General features: G+C 50.9%; 7 protein-coding genes across 7 annotated transcripts; 3 read left to right on the forward strand and 4 right to left on the reverse strand.

Moving 5' to 3' along the window:
• Positions 1-740: 740 nt before the first annotated feature.
• Positions 741-1,873, reverse strand: BO80DRAFT_475005 (uncharacterized protein; the record flags this gene model as incomplete). The annotated part of the gene is made up of 4 exons (XM_025723196.1): positions 1,711-1,873; positions 1,569-1,648; positions 884-1,498; positions 741-821 (listed from the first exon to the last, which is right to left on the reverse strand). The coding sequence occupies exons 1-4, from the start codon at positions 1,730-1,732 to the stop codon at positions 741-743; spliced, it is 798 nt and encodes a 265-aa protein (XP_025580218.1). The 5' UTR covers positions 1,733-1,873.
• Positions 1,874-2,015: 142 nt separating this feature from the next.
• BO80DRAFT_344249 (DNA-directed DNA polymerase delta subunit POL31) lies at positions 2,016-3,924 on the reverse strand (the record flags this gene model as incomplete). Its single annotated transcript, XM_025715268.1, has 5 exons — positions 2,016-2,317; positions 2,375-3,323; positions 3,379-3,510; positions 3,634-3,817; positions 3,881-3,924. 5 exons carry the CDS (start codon positions 3,922-3,924, stop codon positions 2,016-2,018), a joined length of 1,611 nt encoding a protein of 536 aa, XP_025580219.1.
• Positions 3,925-4,981: 1,057 nt separating this feature from the next.
• On the forward strand, positions 4,982-6,023 carry BO80DRAFT_421095 (uncharacterized protein). Its single transcript, XM_025718523.1, has 3 exons — positions 4,982-5,463; positions 5,526-5,799; positions 5,869-6,023. The coding sequence occupies exons 1-2, from the start codon at positions 5,154-5,156 to the stop codon at positions 5,687-5,689; spliced, it is 474 nt and encodes a 157-aa protein (XP_025580220.1). The 5' UTR covers positions 4,982-5,153; the 3' UTR covers positions 5,690-5,799; positions 5,869-6,023.
• Positions 6,024-6,164: 141 nt separating this feature from the next.
• BO80DRAFT_421097 (NAD(P)H-dependent flavin oxidoreductase) lies at positions 6,165-7,555 on the forward strand. Its single transcript, XM_025718524.1, has 2 exons — positions 6,165-6,297; positions 6,371-7,555. The coding sequence occupies exon 2, from the start codon at positions 6,451-6,453 to the stop codon at positions 7,489-7,491; it is 1,041 nt and encodes a 346-aa protein (XP_025580221.1). The 5' UTR covers positions 6,165-6,297; positions 6,371-6,450; the 3' UTR covers positions 7,492-7,555.
• Positions 7,556-7,740: 185 nt separating this feature from the next.
• On the reverse strand, positions 7,741-10,066 carry BO80DRAFT_83564 (taxilin). Its single transcript, XM_025724841.1, has 5 exons — positions 9,449-10,066; positions 9,094-9,368; positions 8,868-9,016; positions 8,568-8,811; positions 7,741-8,497 (listed from the first exon to the last, which is right to left on the reverse strand). The coding sequence occupies exons 1-5, from the start codon at positions 9,585-9,587 to the stop codon at positions 7,991-7,993; spliced, it is 1,314 nt and encodes a 437-aa protein (XP_025580222.1). The 5' UTR covers positions 9,588-10,066; the 3' UTR covers positions 7,741-7,990.
• Positions 10,067-11,890: 1,824 nt separating this feature from the next.
• Positions 11,891-14,334, forward strand: BO80DRAFT_397182 (Zn(II)2Cys6 transcription factor). The gene is made up of 8 exons (XM_025717367.1): positions 11,891-12,038; positions 12,096-12,115; positions 12,173-12,256; positions 12,320-12,606; positions 12,669-13,414; positions 13,473-13,687; positions 13,743-13,806; positions 13,872-14,334. Exons 1-8 carry the CDS (start codon positions 11,987-11,989, stop codon positions 14,240-14,242), a joined length of 1,839 nt encoding a protein of 612 aa, XP_025580223.1. The 5' UTR covers positions 11,891-11,986; the 3' UTR covers positions 14,243-14,334.
• A 91-nt stretch (positions 14,335-14,425) lies between these two features.
• On the reverse strand, positions 14,426-16,380 carry BO80DRAFT_372157 (uncharacterized protein). Its single transcript, XM_025716516.1, has 2 exons — positions 15,100-16,380; positions 14,426-15,032 (listed from the first exon to the last, which is right to left on the reverse strand). The coding sequence occupies exons 1-2, from the start codon at positions 16,180-16,182 to the stop codon at positions 14,712-14,714; spliced, it is 1,404 nt and encodes a 467-aa protein (XP_025580224.1). The 5' UTR covers positions 16,183-16,380; the 3' UTR covers positions 14,426-14,711.
• Between the last annotated feature and the right edge of the window lie 54 nt (positions 16,381-16,434).

A 16,434-nucleotide genomic window follows, 5' to 3' on the forward strand; every position in this document is an offset into this window, starting at 1 on the left:
CACGACCCATTGAGAATGGTCGAGACCTCGGATTGAATACTGACGTCATTTTGTCTCATACAGCTCTCAAGGTTGTCGACGTCTCCAAGGGTGACAAGAAGAAGGCTCTGTAAATACCTTCCATCATCACAACGAGAGGAGGTCGCAGCATGGAATTGGTCGAAGCATGAATACAACTGTCGATTAGGATTGGCATGGGGCATGGATTGCTTCTGTGGGCCGACACGGAGGATGATTGATCATTGATCCGATAGGTTGTTCTCCGCGTCTGATGCCGGTGACTGTGATGTTTAGTCCGAACATACCGACCAGACGACCTGCATGACTGGAACTTCTGCTGGGGTTTGCTTTGTCGGAGCACCCTACATCCTACAACTTATGGAGAAAACAGTTGAAAATTCCATGATACCTCGACTTCTCCCGATGATGCGGTACGTTCTCCGGTTAGCTTGTGCTTGGACGGGCATTGTTCGTGGAATGCAGTCCATGTTGCAGGTGTAGTCGTAGTGTTTGATAGTAAGGCAGTCTACATCCTGTAGGTCATGGGTATCGAGCAAATGGGGTTGAATGTTCTCTCCACTTGCCGCGACAGCATCCGACTCAACGCCTACATTGATAACGCCTAGCTTCACATTCTATGGAGCTTTGCAGGCTACACTGGTCCCAGTGGACGATTGAACACTTGAGGTCACTGCGCCCTCTGATGTCATAGTCGAGGCCGAACTATCACAAGTCGATGCTTAATCGCTCGGCCTCCACCAGGCTGTAGATAGGTCCTGCTGAGTCTTAGCAATCGAACCCATCCAACAGAGAAACAAGAGCTATAAGAAAAACACAGCCATCTATTCATCTAACCAAATCACTCCACCCTCTCATAACCCACCTCCTCATACCCCCTCACCCCCGCCCTCTCCAACCCCCCCTCCACCACCTCCCTCCCCAAATCCCCCCTCCCACGCCTCAACTCAAACTCCCCAAAATAATTCGGCTCATCGGTAACCCTCCTAAACATCGCCCCCTCAAACAGCGCCAAACTCCTCTCATTATCCTTCCCAATCTTCACACTCAAACACTCCAACCTCAACCCCTTCCCTTCCCCCTTTCCCTCCAACGCCCTCCTCGCCCCCTCATCCCTCCCCACAAACTCCTCCAAAACCTCCCCCTCCCGCTCAACAATATACCGAAGAAACGTATTCAGCGCCGCCTTCCCAAACCCTTTCCGCTGGTTATTCTTCTCCGCGATCATGAGTTCGATTTCCCCGATGATCTGGGGCTCCGAGTCGCCTTCTTCGCCGTCGTCGATGCGAAGGAAGAGGTTAATGTCGCCGACCATGCGGTCTGGGGTGTCGGCTGTGGTTTGCATAGGGCCTGGGGATGGGATTGGCGCTGGGTGACAGATGATGAAGGTAAGTTTATCGGGGTCTTGGCGCCAGCTTTGTTGCATGGCGTATTCTTCTTCGATGGTGAGGGGTTCGGAGGCGGTTGCTTCTTGGATTTCCTATTCGGGGATTAATTAGGTATTTGTGGGGGTTATGATGGGGGTTAGGGGGGGTGGGAAGGGGTTGAACCTCATCTTGCATCCATTCGTGGTATCGGGGGACGTGCCATTTGGAGTATGGGACTAGGAGCACCGCGGAGGTGGAAATGGCTATAGAGGGAAATTGGTTAGGCTGGGTGGTGTGGCGCATGCGATTGGGATTTTGGACGGACCTGTTTTGGCGTTGAGGAGCATTTTGGGACGCCTGGCGTGGGAAGGGATCTTGTTGGGGAGTGCTTAAAGTATAGGAACGGGTCTACTTAGAGTAGATGGTCTTTAGACTGCGATATGTGGTGGTAGAAGACCAAATTGAAGAGCCGTGACTTTTCTGCGCGGATCTTGGCACCGCCCGCTTTAAGGCTATTATCTTATCGATTTGACTAGTAAGTGGAGTCAATGGACTGAAAAGGAACAAACAATGAATCAGGGACTCATAAGACTTATATCTCATTATTCTATCCTTATTGGTATCAGCTGTTCATTGTTTTTCTTGTTGCCCGGCAAATGTGCTGAACTTAACCACTTCCACCTCGAGTGTCTCGGTATCGACCAACACTAGTTCTCCGGTTTCCTTGAACTTGGGTATAGATATAAGACGCACACGAGGCCCAGATGTGGTCTCTTCATCTGTACCGGTCATCTCCGTGTCGGCCCCGTTCAGCTTCAGAGGTGAATCGCTCTCGATTGTGGCTGTCTTGAACCGTGGCTGGTTGCCGGCAAAGAAAATGTGAGGGCAGGCCTGCATCACAAATGGATCATCTGTTTGGAATGGATAGGACCCTGTTTCAGGAAACATTAGCACTAGTGTCAGGATAATCGAGGGAGTAAAGAACTTACATAGCGTATCTGGAGCAGTGGGAACTCCACATCTCCAGCGCAACATGGCCTCCATAATCCTTATCCTCGCCTTGACATCTCCAGCGCCGTCGCCGACATTTCCTTCCTCATTTGCGAAATTCAGATACCGAAGGACATCGTCCACATTCTGGCCGCTACAGCCCCATAGGCGCCATCCCTCGACGTCACCTTCCCATGGGTTCGTAACACTGTCAAACCAACCGGGCTCCGGCTTCTCTGCACCAGCAGCAGGCGGGGCACAGTAGGCCCTTGCCTGCGGAAACATGGCGCGGTGAATTCCCTGTTGAGGGAGAGAAAAGTTCGCCGGGTCCGATTCACCAGGCATAAGTGTGACGGGTATACTAGGCAGAATCTCTGCCAGAAAAGAATCGAGCCGGGTGATAGGCGACGCATTATACGCAGAGGCGTCGTATCCGTACTTCTTTGGACCGGACTTTTTCTTCGTTTCGGCGTTGGCATCCACTGTCATCCTAGCCCCCACCGAATTTCCCGCAATAATCAACCTTGTAATCGCAGAAGCATTTGGCGGCGCACCTTCGGCGGAAGCAGTGCCGGTATAACCAAGGAGGTAGTCGGTCAGAAGCTCCAGCGCAAGAGTATCGCTCGACGTTCCCGTAATTCCTAGCCCACTCACAAAGGCAATTTTACCCTTACTCGGTCCCTTTTGCGGTGCGTCCACTCCTTCGCTCTCCCATCGACGAGGCTGTTGCGGCAAATCGGGTACCTTAATATCGATAACCTCAAAGTCTCCATTCGAATTTTCGGTTCCCAGAACGGCGATAATAGCTCCCGTGCATAGCTGCGTGTTCCGAAGCATGCTCCCTGTTAAGCGCAATCGGCCGGATTCATCCTCCAACATAATCTGTGTAGAATCAGGATTGGCGGGATCTTGATAAGTCGGTCGAGGAGGCGGTGCTAATGTATAGTTCTGTCGTCGGGGTCAGAATGGAAGCCGTATACAGAGTGGCGGGGTAGTGTATCACCTCTTTTGTAAGATCGTCTAGAATATTCGGCTTCAATGGCATATCCATATATATCGTGCCTGCAACCCAGCAAAGCTCTCCCTGTCTCACATCGAGGACTCTCTCCACGCGACGCGCATTCTCTCCAGCGATCTAATCACCAAGCCGAACTCGTTAGCTGACAGTACTATCGACGAAGCCTTTCCGTTTCTCATCGCCATGTTATTGTATTCCCCGCTCAAGGTCTTCGCCGATTCTGGAAGAGTATATTCTTACACTAAATCCTTCCCATGCGTCCACTGCAATCTCTTCAACGGCGGGCTTGAGCTTCGCCAGTCGCAAGAAGTACATGTCGCCATACTGCTGTTGGTAATGCCGATCCTGGCCGCTGGGTAGTCGAAATGTGTCGAGGGGATTATAATGTGAAGGCTCGCGGCGGACGGTATCGAAATCTTGATTGCTATAGCGATCGTATTCATGGTTAGTTCACATATCTAGAAAGCGGATGAGATAGTGAACAAACCTTGGGGGACGCAAGAACTCGCTCCCTGCTGTGCTGGTCGCCATACTTGTGTTGGCTGCTAACTACACTTGTTATGTTCGTTCAGTGTAGTTGCATATATGCCACAACTGTAAAGTAATTGAAGAGTGTTGTTGCACGCAGCTGCCGATGCTGGGAGCTTTGTCCTGTGCTTCTTCCGCCTACGCGAATCACGCGTCTTTTGGCGTTCCGTAATTACAGTACCGCTTTGGGGTTCTCCACATGCGCAAGCTGGCAACTTGCGAAGTACACACTTGAGATGATGGCAGAATTCATGACAAAATAATTTATTGGCTCAAAAGCATTCTCTACAATTGGCTGCTTCATAGGGCTGACAGGTCACGGCGATATGCTACGCTGGGCTGACATCTAGCTCACGTGGATATTCGCCAAATTAAGGAGCGTTGATTGCTCTGAATTCAACGCTTTGCTTTATGGATAGCGACTGTATAACTGAAAGACTGCGATTCGGAGAGAATATCGAGAATTTTGGAATCCATTTTTTGTCTGCGTGCTGGAGTTTTGACCTCGAGGAAGCTTTCTGCTCTTAACACCGATGCTGGCACCCTTGGTGTTTAGCTTCTCCCTACGGAGCAGAACAACACTATTTGCCTTCCCTCGAGGACCTGAAACTAAAAGGGCAGATAGGTGAGAGTTTGTTGGGCTTGGCTGAAAGAATCATCTACCCAGAATTTGCCTAAGCTATACCAGACGCCCAACAACGTTGTATCTCGGTGCTGCCAGGGGTAATTGAAGGCTCTGCGAGCTTTTCAGGCAGACGAGAGGAACCCCTACACGCGACACAGAAGTCCGTGTGATTCCTTCCAGGGTTTTTGTCAAGAATGGCATGCAAGACTACTGATGGTCTGGTCCATTCCAGCCATAGCGCCACCCCTTCATTGAGCAACCGCCCAAACATTTCTTCCTTCATTCTGAAGGTTGAAACCATTGACCTCAAAGCTTAGCGCAGTACTATCCAATCAGGATATTATGCCGAATTATAAAAGATATCTCCGGGATACCGGAAATTGGGCAAAGATTAGCGAGGGATATGGCATTATCATTGTGGCATGCCGAACACATGGGAATGCTCGCTACGCCCTGGCCTCGTAGAGTCACGCTCTCTGGCTTAACGTGTAATATGTATGGGCATGGTTTCCCAATTCACGCGTGTTTCCTTCCCTCAGATTCATAATCCATATGCTGAAGAGCAGCTCACGACACGCTTCCATAGTCAGTCCGTGGTTGCCTCAATATGAGGGTCTTACACTCTTTCAATCGCCTGCTGCGCAGCTTTCTAGTCCTTGGCCTTTTAGCGGGCGCCCTCACCTCGGCGTATCTTGATTCGTTCTTGCGCGGTCTGCAGTCGAATCTGCTCAGAAGGAGTATTCCAGCATCTCTCGCAACAGCGCCTCAAGGTGCAGTAGGCTACTATCAGCCCCCTCCGGGTCCTGCTGTCGACTACCCTTACCATGTTGAAACAACCTCTGTCCCTTCAGCCACGACAACAGATGCGGGATTACCGACAGGAGGATCATCCAAAGAGGGATATTCCGGCACCAATGGGTAAGACTACCGTTTCATGGGCTCGAGAAGTGGTGCCGTACAGCTGACAGTTTTCTGAATAGGCCACGAAAGAACATTGCTCTTGTATCAGGAACAGTGACTGGGACAGTGACTGGGACCCATGTGATCATGGAAGCGACACAATCGGCGATGGCGAATAGAGACATGATCTTGGGCTCTGGAGGCTTCTTGCTCTCAATTATACTGGGTGTACTGCAAATTTGAATATAAACGTGTATCATAGAGCTGTGTGCTTAATGTTCATTTCACTTGATTCCCAATTGTCGATCAATGCTGGGGTCCATAACTAAATCATTTGTTCGGTACTAAAATATCTAGAAATTTATATGTCAGCACTTGTGTCATTATCCGGAGCGTTCAGTACATAAGCGAAAGGAGCCTACCTCTGCTATACATATGGTGAAGGATGAACGTAGACTGACTACCATAGTAGCCCCTGTTCACGGCTTAGAAGGAATTTGCCACGTGCTAGCTCGATGATATGCACATGGTAGCGGCACCGCATAAATTCAAGGCATAACAGTCGTGACCAGCTATGATCACCGGGGTTGGTGCCAAGTTGGAGCGAGGAAAACAGGTTGGTCCGAGTGGCACCAGAGGCCAATGCCTCGGTCCGGCCGGGCCTTAGGCCTGGAGGCTCCGCTTCCCCGCATTTCACCTCCTCAGGCACAACCCCTGCGGAGCATATGCTTTGTACACCCTACGTTATGCTCTGTGAGGGAGTTCATCTAGCTATGGGACCGAGCTTATTTAGACCGCTGGTCACAGCGGAGTCTTCAAATCTGAAATCATACTCATCTACAGTGCATTAGGTATGTTTGTCTGACAAGACACAGACCACCAAACGACGTCAGCTTACTGACCGCATTTCTTCCCAATCTCCAGACAAGAGCTCCTTACACCAAAACATCATAGATTCGGAAATATATCTCTTTACCATCATTCTTGCATCGAAAGCCATCAACATGTCCCTCCAGACACCCCTCTGCTCGTTGCTGAAGATCCAGCACCCCGTTTTGCTAGCGGGAATGGCTCGTGCATCTGGAGCACCTCTTGCGGCCGCCGTCTCCAACGCAGGCGGTCTTGGAACTGTGGGCGGATTGGGCTATACCCCTGAGCAGCTATCGGAGATATTGACCGAGCTGAAATCACTTCTGAGAGACCCTTCGTTGCCATTCGGTGTCGATCTAGCCTTGCCGCAGGTCGGTGGTACAGCACGGGCCACCAACCATGACTACACCCATGGCCAACTGGACCAGCTCATCGACGTTGTCATCTCCCACGGGGCCAAATTGTTTGTTTGCGCCGTCGGTGTGCCACCGGAGCGAGTCATCAAGCGGCTCCATGACGCAGGTATCCTCATCATGAACATGGTGGGAGCGCCCAAGCACGCCGAGAAGGCGTTCAAGCTAGGTGTGGACATTGTCTGTGCGCAGGGAGGCGAAGGAGGCGGCCACACTGGTGATATCCCGTTCTCGGTGCTCGTCCCTGCGGTTGTGGACGTGGCTAAGAAATACAAGAGCCCGTTGACGGGCCAGCCCGCCTTGGTTGTTGCTGCTGGTGGTGTCAACGACGGCCGTAGCTTGGCTGCGTCATTGATGCTGGGCGCTGCAGGCGTCTGGGTCGGCACCCGATTTGTTGCTTCGGAAGAAAGCGGTGCAAGTCGCTTGCACAAGGAAGCTGTTGTTGGAGCGCAATATGGAGAGACGAAACGGACGCTCGTCATCTCTGGAAGGCCGCTGCGCATGCTCCCTAATGATTATATTAAAGAGTGGGAGAAGCGACCCGAGGAGATTGCCAGGTTGACGGCCCAAGGCATTGTTCCAATTGAGCATGATTTCAAGAACGACAGGGAAGTCGATGTGCCCTTCTTGATGGGCGACGTTTCTGCCAGTATTCAAAATATCAAACCGGCCGGTGTGATTGTCCGGGAGATGGTACAGCAAGCTGTGGATATGCTGAAAACCGGAGGGTCTTATATAAGCGGTCCAATAAGTAGACTTTGATCGGGTTGTTGACTCTGTCTCAACTCGCCATTGGCATATATGACATGAATTGTATTGTGGTAATTTTCATGATAACGTAATAAGTACGTTTAGATGTTGGTGTCTAGCATGTACAAGTACACGAAAAGGAAAAGCGAACAAAACGTAGGACCACGACTTGCAAAAACCCACAGCTGTGATAGTGCATGTTGCAGTTTAAGGCCGATAGTAACCGAGATGAGCGCGGGCACCTATCCTCTTGCAAAGAGCTAAACCGCTACAATATCTGTATACGGAAATAGGAAAGACCCAGTGCTACACTGCGCAGTTGCCAGTGGATGTTCCTGGGGAAGCATATTTTCAGCTCATCAAGGTCATCTGCCACGCAGCTGAACAGGAGAAGTAAAACACCCGAGACAACTGCGGCATCACCAGCGCAGAAGGCAAGCCCCCCGGCACTCGCTAGTGGTTACCAAGCCAAGGAAACATAAACGAGAACATAATATAGATGGAAAGTCCACTAATGGCATCCATTGATCATTGCCTTATTTCCGTTGGCTCGCGCTTCCAGTAGGTTTGGGGGCGGAGGTGGCCCGAATACTGGCTTTTCTTGTGGCTGGGGTACCACGCGGTCTCCGTTCATGTCGCCATCCGGGCTTTCGAGCTCGTAGTCATCGTCACTAATTCCCTCATCATCTTCCTCATCTTCGTAATCTTCATCATATTCGCTCTCTGTTCCTTCGTCGTCGCCGTCCAAATCCGCTGCAAGACCTTGACCACGGCCCTGGGCTTGCATTCGGCGACAAAGTGCTTCAAGATGGTGGCTTTTCTTTCGCCACTTTTCCAGCTCCTCATGATTTCTCGTGCGCTCCTCGGCCATTTCAAGTATGTTGCGGTTTGTTTGATCGTGCTTCCGTGTAAGGGTGAGGTTTTCTTTCTCCAGTCGTTTGGTCTTCTTCGACATCTCTTCCATCTCTTTGCGAAACGTAAGAAAAAGCTCGTTGCTGTTGTTCAGCGTATCCTCCACCTGCGACATTATTATTACCAGCGGTCAAAACGAGGCTGAGGCCGAGCAAGCCATCGACATCGGTCCATACCTGCTTGAACTTCTCCACGTAGATGTTGAGTTGACTGCGTAGTTCGGCTTCGGTATGCGAAAAAGTCGAGACCTGGGAGCTCAGAGCCCGACAACGAGCTGCTTCATTCTCTGCTGCACGGCGCTGCTCTTCGTATTTGGCGGTAAGGCATTGTATCTCCGCATCCTTGCTGCGAAGGAGTGCCTTGTAATGTAACTCACGCATCTCGAACTTCTCACCAATGGTTTTGATCTTTGCGCGCAAACTATAATACAGAGTCAGCATTGAAAGAGCTTTACTCGGCGAGCCGCGGTAACTCACGCTTCATCCAGATCAACATCCGCTTTTTCGCTGCGCGGGTTTCCTTTGGCGGCCATGACGTCTTGAATGTCGTATAAGAGAGAATCGAGTCGTTCGTTGACAATCAGCCGTGCCTTCTTTTCAGTCTCCTCGAGCTTCTTGTTTTCGTCCTAGCAATCATTGCATTTAGCCCTCATCCAGCCCGGCGTAACGGAATAGCGACATTGAAGAGCTCGGACCAACACACCTTGACCTTCTTGTTCTCCTTAGTAAGCTCCCTGCATAGCTTCTCCAATTTATCCTTCATGGTGACGGTCTTGTTCAACTCAGATTTGCCCTTGTCCTGATCCTTCTGCAGTTGATCCGCCCGCTTCTTGCTCTTAGAATAGTCGCGATCCAACTTCTTCATATCGGCCAGCAACTCGGTGTACTTCTTATGAACGGTTTCGAGCCGCGTCATCGGAGATTCGATATTGCTAAGGAGTTGGTTCAGGTCCCTCGTAGCCTTCTTGACTTCGCGCTCTATAGGCGATAGATCATTAGCCCTCGTCCACGCAACAGCATTTATCCCGCTTATTCCACCGCTCATAAGGATCACGCACCGATTTCTGCCTCCTGGTCCTTCTCCCCAGCAGCATCTTGCTCCAACTGTGATATTTTCGCAGCCAAGAGCTTCGATGTCTCATTGGGGTCTGCGACCTTCTTCCCCTTGTTCTTTTTCGACATTGCTGCAGATGACATTGCTTCCAGTTGTACACAGGGTTCGACGATTCGAGCTTCTGTTGAGCGATTGACTTGGTGGTGGTCGCGTGGCCAATCCACGGAAATGAAAATTGCGAAGACGGAACGGTTGGCTGGGACTGGCAGGGAATGGATTCGCTACTCCGGCACGGAGCTGTGGCAACACGTCGACAGCAAGGGTGTCCGATAAGATGATCGTGCTTCCGAGAGTGAGGAGAGGTGCCGTGATCGATGGTCACTCGGTAATCTCACTATCCAAAGTAGCGGAGAACCTGGGTGGTCTTTTCAGACTTGGAGAACTCGGTAGGTAACGGATCCCTAAGGTCCTCTACTAACCCCGTTCTGCCAAGCCGACCAAAAGCTCACGGCTTTGAGCGGAATGCAGAGTGTGCTGGGAGTCGAAACGCAGTTTGGCGACAGAGTCGACACAGGAACGCCGGACGGTTCGAGGATCTTGCCGGGGAGGATTGAATAGTCGTAAGAGGGGGGATGCGCACTTGACCTGCACTAGCCTCTTTCGAAAACTTCTCTTGGCGCTATTCTAATTCACTGTCCGCCTTCCGAATGACACGGCCCATCTCACCCTCGCTCCTCCTTTTTTAACCCCCTTCCACCCTCCCTCCACGGCCTTTCCCATCCTAGGATGCTCCCACGACCCGACATGCGCTTCATCCTTCCGATATTACCCTGGACGCGGTCGGTTTGTTGCGTATCCTAGCTTTTGCGCTTGATTCCGGTCCGCTCGGGACCACAACCCCGGACCACCTTTGTTACCCTAACAGCGGCAGCGGGCTCGCTAAAGTACGTCAGATGTCCGTACAGCGCGTGGGATAAGTCTCGCCGCCGAGGCCGAATCCAGCTTTGCAGAATCCCGGACGTTTGTGAGGTCCAATAGCCCTCTGCTCCGCTCGAGCTAGTCTGGATGATCTACTCCGACAGTCACTAGCTTGAGAACTTTCCAGAGGTCGGAGAATGGATCGATAACTTCGCCGTCCAAGAAAAGAGCACTTCCCAGCATCATACCTCACAGCAAGTTGGTTAGAGCATGAAAAGACCGATGCGGGCTACATCCATGTGGCTGTGGAAACAAGGACATGCCCATGACGGGAGGCCGAATGGACCAATAAAAGGAATGTTCGCCTTACTAGCTACCAGAACCTCGATCTCATCAAATCATGATGGTTTCCCAGAATTGGATTATTCGCTAGGGACTGAGCTTGGTGGGATTATGAGCTTATTGAGCACTAATTTAGCACATAGAGCCAGGAAGCTTCAAAGAGTTTTGCTAAAGGGGACAGCAGAAATTTCATAACTGGCGTGACTGACTCATGAAATGTATCAGCACCAGAGTAAAAAGGATTCTTGCTATGACCTCGAATGACGTCGACAAGTCAGGTGGCATCTAGTTCAGGGCTCATAGCGATCTGCCTGTCTGTCCGTTGAAAAGGAAGATCGGGATAGATCAGAAAGCTGGAATATGCGGAGCCTTCCTTTAATCGTCTCTAGCGCAAGTGAGCAGGGCACCATGGGGGAATATATATCGCAGCATCTGCCTAGGCGCTTAGTGACTCCTCTTTTCGAGAAAGGCAACCGAATCCCTATATTGTTGCCTGGCAGATATGTCGACTCCTTGACCCTATCCTTGTTCTCTGAGCGGTACCGATTCCTGAGTCTTGACAGAATTGTTGAGGTTGCTTCGGCGGGCATGTGTGCCGTATAATCCTGAGTATTATGCTGGTTTTTACACGCATGGCAAGATTATGTATATAGAACTTTTGCCTGTACAAGTCCTTTTCATTGTTCTCCTTTCTTTCCGGTCTTTGGATTGCCTATCCATCCCAGCATCTCGGACGCACACGCGCATCAAGAACAGACGAGCTCCATCTCCAGTCTATACACTATGGCCGGTAGATGGTCAGCCCTCCTATCCAAGGAGCAAGCGCAAGATCAACAGGAATGTGAGCCCGCAATGGTACACTTCTAATTCCCGTTTTCAGACCCGCTCTGATCTTTATCAGCCTACGCAGAGCGGACTAAAAACGATGAAACAGATTCTTGAAGGTGAGCGACATGGTAGATGTGTTTCCGTAACATCGTACATCGAATATAGTAAAGCAATTAGGTTAGCAATGGGTACTCCGTTTCTCCAAGGCAAAACTGGGCAATAGGACCGGTCTCGGAGCATCTTGGATGGGTCCAGGATTCCGCTATCTCCATTTCCAATAAGCTCAATCGCCTCTTATCAGGGGCTAGAATCATCGAACGGTAGGGCCCGACTCACGTGGCACGCGCCAAATCAAGCCGTCGGCTATAGTGCATGTCTTTAATGCCATCCGGCCCAGATATGCCTATTGGCATTGGCGCCCTGAAGGACAGCCATCGTTGCAAAACCCATTATCATGAAAGGCACGAAAGCAATCACTTTGGGTCTAAAGCCGACTAAGGCATGCGGTAAGCAGCACAATTCGCGAACGCTAAACCGAGTAGTGAACTAATCGCTCTATGCAGCCAACTGCCGCAGGTTAAAGGTCAGAGACAGTTGCTAATCCAGTATGCTGTGACTGAGCAGGCTGATAGTCCCTAAGATGAAATGTGAGGTGGATGGGAATCCCCCGTGTCGTCGGTGTCGACACACCAAGGCTACCTGTGTCTTCAGACCAAGAACGAATGTTAGCTTATCCATTTATCAGAGGCGTGTTTTGATAGATTATGTCATGCTCACGGGCTCTCAGGCAGCAGCAGCAATCCACGATGTGGTGGGACTGCAGGATACACTGAACAGGGTTCAGGATCTTGATGCCATCCTCGGCCGTTTGGACAGGATTGAGAATGCTCTGGGTATCGGCAGAGAAAGCATCTCTGTGACAGCAGCAAGCCCGGATTCAGGTCAGGATGGGGAATCAGAGAACATGTCTCTCCGTCCTCTGTTGAAAGCTGTTAAGCATCTCAGAAAGATAACGCGGCCTGTCCAAGACGAAGCCATTTGGTCACGTCCGGTAATCAAACACCTGTGGTACTCGTACGAAACCTGCTCGATAATGAGCATGTCCTCTATTTGGCAGAGAGCTAAACGCAATCCAGCTTTCTCAACAACCTACCGCTTTTGCACTTTTTGAAGGACCAGAGTGCATTTGCATCACCATCACCACTTCTGCTTGCATCAGTCCTATTCATATCTGCTCTTCATGGGCCATCTAGGGATCTCTCAGAGTTTACGAAAGGTTACTTTGTCGCTCAGTGCTGCGCAATCACTGAGCTTGTCAATCCAGATCCATTGCTCTTTCTAGGTAACGGGTCTGGAGACATATCAGGGGAACCTGATGAGAACCTGCATACGGACGAATCAATGATTTTTCATAACATCCTTGGCCTTATTATGGCTAGCTTGAGCTCAGAAGCTTATGTCCCAGCCACTGGCACTTGGATAGCCATCGCTTATCGCCTCTTGCTCGACCACACCCCGCACGATGTACATGACACAGCTCTAAACTGGGCTGGCTTGTTCTCAGGCCTCCAGGTCATCGACATCGAACACGCTTCCATGCACATGTGTTGTCCTCTCCTACCGGAGCAGCCACCCATATCCTCTCTCGCTCAATTCAATGCTCGTGAGGAAAACGCGTTTCATAGCTTAATTAAAATGATGCATCACGGACTCAGCCATTTTGTCGGAAGGGGACTTCCCACCATATGGTCTTTCGTAAGCGCAAGAGAACGTGAAGTCCTATCCCCCGTTCGAATGCCCTTCACCGCTAAAGACGCACAGGTCATTCGACTCTGGGCCCGAAAGCTAGATGACTGGTTGGTTCGATACAATGTAGCATCTCGTAAGATTCCCGAAAGACTTGCACATGAGACATCACTAACGCAGCCTTTCACATTTAGAACCCTCCGCATCCGATCGCCAGGGCATACTCATCCTCCTACAGTACCATCTTCACAAACTATACGTTCTATCAATCTATCATCCAGCTCGAGGATTTGATCTCGGGTCAACGGATATTGCGCCCCCTGAAAGACTTGAACTACTGGTCTCAGCCCGTGCAGTTCTACGACTTCGTCTAGACGACCCTAGTATATGGTCCAACTGGGATCTAATAGTAAGCACCGGCCCTTCTAATCATCATTGCCCACGCAAAATAACTCACCTCACAGATGGTAACCTTCGCCGCCATGCTACTACTACGAGGAATCGAGGACGGAATGTCCCACCAAGATGGTATGAGCTTTCTCCCCTATACACCATCCCATCAACCCACATCATTCTCACAAATACCCATCCAGACCTCCCCCTCATCGAAAAACACATCGACGGCCTGAAAAGGGACCACCCATCCATACCAAGTATCTATAACACGCTGGCAGATCGACTAGAATCGGGTCTCCAAAGCATGCATACACCGCCCGAGATTGGATCTGGCTTGGCATTTACTGCGCCGGGTGCAGACTATTCTTGGGCCATTTTTGATCAAGAGATTCTGTCGCTTGCGAATCCGCCGTGGCTTTTCGAGGGGTATCCTGTTGGGGAGGTGCACAAGCCGGATGATCATCAAAGTGGGTTGTCAGGACAGTATGATTATGCTTTGGCGCAGGGAGGGCCAGATACGTTGGCTGGCAGTAGTAGTGCTGTGCAGAGGGGGTATCGAATGGGATGATTTTCGCTGTATGTCAACTTCAGTATCAGTATGAGAACGAAAGGTACAATTGGTACCGGGGTAATGCACAGTACGCAGGCTTTAGAGGACGGGTTTCAAAGGTAAAGAGACAAAATTCACGGTTATCTTCACGATGTCAAGATGGCATTGCGTAGTCATCAAGCCACTCTCGGGATTCTGTTCCCTTTTTGCGGCATTTCAATTGTTTCAAATATGGAAGTCATCAATATTGACACGCTAAAAACGCAGATTAACTGACCTATCCTCAAGATAGGCTATATATTCAAGTTTCGTGAGTCATATCATACTAATATACAGTCCGAAGGCGCCATAAAAAGCAGGAGGCGGTAGCGTCTCACTATATCTCAGAAAAATCGCCAGGAAAATGCGAACTAGATGGTTGGGTTTGACCTGCAAACCTAAACCAGTGGACCGTGTCCCCTTCGCAAAGCTACCTTTCGCGATTCGATTAATCAGAGGATGGGTCCCTATGTGCGTCTGTCGTGTTATTCTGTTCGGACGGACTCGGACCATTGGGTTGGTCTTGATGATAGCCAGGCTGTGACGCGGGGCTATCTTCGTGGAATTCGGGGGTAGAAGGGAAAGGCGGGAAAGGCTCTGTTTGCGATTCCTCTCCAGGGGAATGCGGGTTCTGCGAAGGTTGCGATTGTACACCCTGACTTTGAGTTGAAGCGTATTCTACAGTTGAGTCTAGGGGAGTATCAACGGTCTCGTGATGAGTAATGTCCGATGAAACGGTACGAGGCTGCGACGGCGGAGCCTGTGACGCCTACGGGATTGTCTTGTTAGCCTGTCCTGAGTATGGCAACAGAGTAATTATTCACTGAGCTACCCACCTCGTCTTTCGCTTGATCCAGGCCACGAGTGGAGGCCAATTGTTGTGCAGCAAGCCGTCTTCGCGCGATCTCCGATTCTTCTTCGAGCGCTGCTCGCTCCTCCTCCTTTTTGAGATCGGCTAGTGTAGGGGTACCAACTTCGTGATTGACCTCTACATACGACCCCTGAGGAGATCGCAGTCGGCTGCTCCTCTTTTTCTTTTTCATCCTCGACTCCTTTGAAGAGGCATTTGTCTTTAGACTAAACGTTCCAGACACAGACCTCATACTCGCGGGTTTATCCCCTATTAGATCAATTGAATCTAGTCCCGTCCCACGACGGCTGGCTAGAGCTAGAGCGAACTCGTCATCTAGCGGTACGGCATCTTCTTCCTCGTCGCTGGGGATCAGATCTCCCCGCGAGCTCAAGGAGTTAGTCGTGTCCCGCGAAGACTGTGTTGAACTTCGATATCTCCCATTGGAGGCTGCTGGGCCTTCATTTTCTTCGGGTTCTTCTATGAGAGGTTCATCCTCGTGCTCGAATCGTCGCAGCCCTGCGGGATGTTCCTGAAGATCAGCCGCCGACGGGCGGTATTTCAGCCCCCGTGCGCCAAATCTCCATGGGAAGCGCTCCAGAAACCCCAAGAATGAAGAGCTCGGAATGACAGTCGGATCATTACGGTCGTCAGATACTATAACACTGCTTTTTCGCCTTGTGCGCCGAGCTCCGTAGCTCATTTTTCGCTGCCTTCGAGGCTGTTCTGAACTCCCGCGAGCCAAGCCACTTCCAGCCAACAGGCGATCAAGTTCGTCAGTACCCCATCCCAGCAGGCTATCGTTGGACTCATCATTATCCCAGTCATCGTAGAAGTCGAAATTAGCCTCCGCACGGCCTCGGCGGCGGCGTCGAAGTTGGTCTTCACGGCTGGGGAGACAAGGCGCAGTGCACGAGTATACACAGTTCCCAATCGCTGCAAAACATGGTACCAGGTAATTGTGAGATAAGGTGTAGAGACCCTCCTGGGCCGTCTCGTTCGCGGATTCGAGGTTATGGGATATTTGGTTGATTGTCTGGCGGACCCGAGGGTCTCTTGATCGCATCATGGCAGATGGCGGTAGGGATGCGACGTTGGCCAAAGCCACGCCACGGCCGAAGGAGCGAGGCGGATCACTTCAACGTCAAGCCAAGTAGCCCCATGGGACAGCTGCGATGGGAATGGGGATATCAGGAGATATCTTCTGGCACGAAAGAGCTGTGGGACGATACGATGGGACCTGCATTGGATAGCCGGAGATAATAACGAGGGGGAGCCACTGGGGGGAGCCTGAGGAAGAAACAGCCTTGGGCGCACGATG

The sequence above is a fragment of the Aspergillus ibericus genome (assembly GCF_003184845.1).
Source record: "Aspergillus ibericus CBS 121593 unplaced genomic scaffold BO80scaffold_2, whole genome shotgun sequence".
Taxonomy (NCBI): Eukaryota; Fungi; Ascomycota; class Eurotiomycetes; order Eurotiales; family Aspergillaceae; genus Aspergillus; species Aspergillus ibericus.

Excerpts from the sequence above, each read along its gene's own strand:
- BO80DRAFT_421095 (XM_025718523.1), top strand. The coding sequence starts at position 5,154 with ATGAGGGTCTTACACTCTTTCAATCGCCTGCTGCGCAGCTTTCTAGTC. Across the intron at positions 5,464-5,525 it reads GGGATATTCCGGCACCAATG|GGCCACGAAAGAACATTGCT; the intron begins GGTAAGACTACC and ends GTTTTCTGAATA.
- BO80DRAFT_421097 (XM_025718524.1), top strand. The coding sequence starts at position 6,451 with ATGTCCCTCCAGACACCCCTCTGCTCGTTGCTGAAGATCCAGCACCCC.
- BO80DRAFT_83564 (XM_025724841.1), bottom strand. The coding sequence starts at position 9,587 with ATGTCATCTGCAGCAATGTCGAAAAAGAACAAGGGGAAGAAGGTCGCA. Across the intron at positions 8,812-8,867 it reads GATGTTGATCTGGATGAAGC|TTTGCGCGCAAAGATCAAAA; the intron begins GTGAGTTACCGC and ends TCTGTATTATAG. Across the intron at positions 8,498-8,567 it reads ACGTGGAGAAGTTCAAGCAG|GTGGAGGATACGCTGAACAA; the intron begins GTATGGACCGAT and ends ATAATGTCGCAG.
- BO80DRAFT_397182 (XM_025717367.1), top strand. The coding sequence starts at position 11,987 with ATGAAAGGCACGAAAGCAATCACTTTGGGTCTAAAGCCGACTAAGGCA. Across the intron at positions 12,116-12,172 it reads CCAACTGCCGCAGGTTAAAG|ATGAAATGTGAGGTGGATGG; the intron begins GTCAGAGACAGT and ends ATAGTCCCTAAG. Across the intron at positions 13,807-13,871 it reads CGGAATGTCCCACCAAGATG|ACCTCCCCCTCATCGAAAAA; the intron begins GTATGAGCTTTC and ends ATACCCATCCAG.
- BO80DRAFT_372157 (XM_025716516.1), bottom strand. The coding sequence starts at position 16,182 with ATGATGCGATCAAGAGACCCTCGGGTCCGCCAGACAATCAACCAAATA. Across the intron at positions 15,033-15,099 it reads TGGATCAAGCGAAAGACGAG|GCGTCACAGGCTCCGCCGTC; the intron begins GTGGGTAGCTCA and ends ACAATCCCGTAG.